The sequence below is a fragment of the Priapulus caudatus genome, unplaced genomic scaffold (assembly GCF_000485595.1).
Source record: "Priapulus caudatus unplaced genomic scaffold, Priapulus_caudatus-5.0.1 Scaffold5900, whole genome shotgun sequence".
NCBI lineage: Eukaryota > Metazoa > Priapulida > Priapulimorpha > Priapulimorphida > Priapulidae > Priapulus > Priapulus caudatus.
In genome coordinates, this window is record NW_014582961.1 from 3,546 (window position 1) to 6,537 (window position 2,992).

Below are 2,992 nucleotides of genomic sequence, written 5' to 3' on the forward strand. Positions count from 1 at the left end.
AATCTAAGACGTGCAATAGCAAATAAGTCTACATTGTCTACGGCCTGACTCCAAACGATCAAGGCCACCTAGACACATAAGCAACTCGGGGTACGTCAATATCAGATTGCCATAATTGCGCCACAGACTGAACGTCCATTATAATGAAACATAGATGATAGTACTTTGGCGGATGAACTACGGATTGGTAGTCATCTGCTCGCTAGAATCAATAATCGCAGCACAGCTTCAATCACTCTCTCCCTTTATCATCATCGTCGCAGAGCAACGGAATCTTTTCCCATCACTCCATTAGTGATTGTGTACCTGCTGTCTCTGGCGTAATGTCAATTGCATAGGGATTTAAACGCGACTCGAAATGCCCACCGATGCGTCAGCAGAACGTTCGTCACACTCTTGCGAGCCAGAAGGCGCATACATTGGAAAGATGGCATTATGTCACTATAAATAGGTAATAAGTGGCATTATTGTCATGATCGCCATCATACAAAGAGCTGCTCAGTACATAACCAAGACTCTCTTGTTGGCCAGTAAAATACTGCTTATTCCTGGCGGCCGCCGCAGCAAGGCTTGCAACAGCCAGCCGCACCCAACAATCGCGCGCATAAATAATCACCGGTCTCAAGTTTGCGCACTCTTCAAAGCGCCTTCAACACCCGCCAATATTTGTTGAATATCGGGAGTTTGTTTCTTTAACGCCTTTGGCGCAATGATGCAGCTGAAGCTCATCAACCATACCGACTCAGTGAGGTGATAGCTTAAGACACCTGCTTCTAACATTTTTTCAACATTGTGTTAGCCGTTGTAGGCCGACGACCCTGAAAAGCACTAAGTACGAGAAACTCACATCTACAGGTATTAACACCTATCGTCATCCATAAACGCAAAATAGTGACGTCTTTTACTATTTTGCTCATTATTCCACTAGTCGTTATTCAATCGCCTAATATTTAAGAGAACATCACAAGGTATTTAATCAATGCCAACGATTAATAAACCTAGTTCAAAAAAGCAGCCGCTAACAACCATCGACTCTATCTAAAATACGCCCCATGAGCCTGGTAATATGTTTCCACGTTCTTCACGCCCTGCTCGCGTTTCAACACATACTTTCAAACAGTCTCCCCCTACGAAAACGCTGCTACCAATAAGTGAGAGTAATATCAAACAGACTTTCTAGCCAAAAGTAAAACCAAATACAACGCAGCTACCAAAGCGCCACGACACGCCGCAGCAAACAAGACCTCCTTTAAAGCCTGCTTTTGTCTTAACAGGCTAACTCCAGGAGCCAGTGAGTAGCCGCCATTGCTTTGGGCCAGCAAAATATCCAGCCCTGATCAGTAATCGCCACCAAGAAGACTAAATACCACACACAAGCACTTTGATTGAGGCATGTAACTCAATCAAAGAAAGCCAAGAGAACATAGAACAAGGAGCTGCAGATACGGCCACAACAACGCGGCCTTATCTTTAGCCGCTGATGATTTGCTTATATTTTTTGTTTTTTGATAATAGGTACAGTGCATACACCGCACCATTAAGACCCCCATGCTAATAAGGCGGGCCATGAACCCCTTATCCAGTAATAGGCAACAACTGCAACAAGACAGAATAAAATAACAAAAATACTACGCGATAGTCCTTCTTATATAGTTACTTAGGTTTGCCATTCCCAAGCCGCCATTGTAATCAAAGGACAATCATCGCAATCTAGCGGCGAATATTTTATCAGGCAATAACCAATACCGAGTAAAACAGCCAAGGCAAGTAAGACACCCGTTATCATTCGTTGTTTGAGCATGTTTTCTGTTCTCCGTTTAGTTGGTCTCCCGTCATTCCAAAACGGCGCTGACGGCTTGAGAAATCATCAATGGCTAACTGTAATTCCTGCTTATTAAAGTCTGGCCACAACACATCTGTAAAATATAGTTCAGTATATGCAAGTTGCCATAGCAAAAAATTACTTATCCTTCGTTCACCCCCCGTTCTGATAAATAAATCGGGGTCGGGAACTTGTTGCGTTGAGACAAACCGCCCGAAGGTAGCCTCATCATAGTGAGCACTGTCAGCATCTTCTTCTGACAGTGCTAGCACCATCTTTCGAGCCGCCTGGACAATATCCCAGCGCCCTCCATAATTCCCCGCAATCAATAAACGCAAGCCTGTTCCTTTAGATGTTAAACCCTCAACCTGCGCCATTTTTTTCTGTAATTTCTCAGAAAAAGCCGAACGATCACCAATAAATTCTAATCGAACCCCATTCCTTACTAATGATTTCGCTTCTTTTTCTAAAGCCATCATAAACAACTTCATTAAACCACTTACTTCTTCTTCAGGCCGACGCCAGTTTTCACTACTAAAAGCAAACAGTGTCAAACAACCCACGCCGATATTATTGCAAATTTTAACAACATCACGCACCACCTCCACACCTTGATGATGCCCAAACAGGCGGGGTCTATGTTTAGCCTTTGCCCAGCGACCGTTACCATCCATTACAATAGCAATATGGCGCGGAATGAGATCCTTATTCATTTTATTTTCAGCACTAGTGCTCAAGTCATGGCCCTTTATGAAATATATTTTATATCATATATTTGGAAGAGCATTATACTTCCATCAATTCCGCTTCTTTCTTTTCTATTTGTTATCAACAAGTTTTACAGACTCATCCGTTAACTTTTGTATTTCAGTTTGCCCCCTGCGCTCATCATCTTCAGAGATTTCTTTCTCTTTCTGCAAGGACTTAAAATCTGAGTTTGCATCACGGCGAATATTACGAAGCGCAACTTTAGCGCCTTCGCCTTCACCCTTCACAACCTTTACCAAGTCTCTGCGACGCTCCTCCGTCAAAGGAGGCATGGGTACACGAATCACGGTTCCTGCACTCATAGGGTTTAAACCCAAATCTGAAATCATGATAGCCTTTTCTATAATAGGCACCAGTGGAGCTTCCCAGACAGAGATCGTCAAGGTACGTGCATCTTCAATG

The 2,992-nt window shown here is 43.3% G+C and overlaps 1 protein-coding gene across 1 annotated transcript; it reads right to left on the bottom strand.

Annotated features, from left to right (window-relative positions):
* Positions 1-1,879: 1,879 nt before the first annotated feature.
* LOC106820028 (ditrans,polycis-undecaprenyl-diphosphate synthase ((2E,6E)-farnesyl-diphosphate specific)-like) lies at positions 1,880-2,535 on the bottom strand (the record flags this gene model as incomplete). The annotated part of the gene is made up of 1 exon (XM_014824584.1): positions 1,880-2,535. A coding segment is annotated over exon 1 (656 nt), but the record flags the coding sequence as incomplete, so codon positions are not given.
* Between the last annotated feature and the right edge of the window lie 457 nt (positions 2,536-2,992).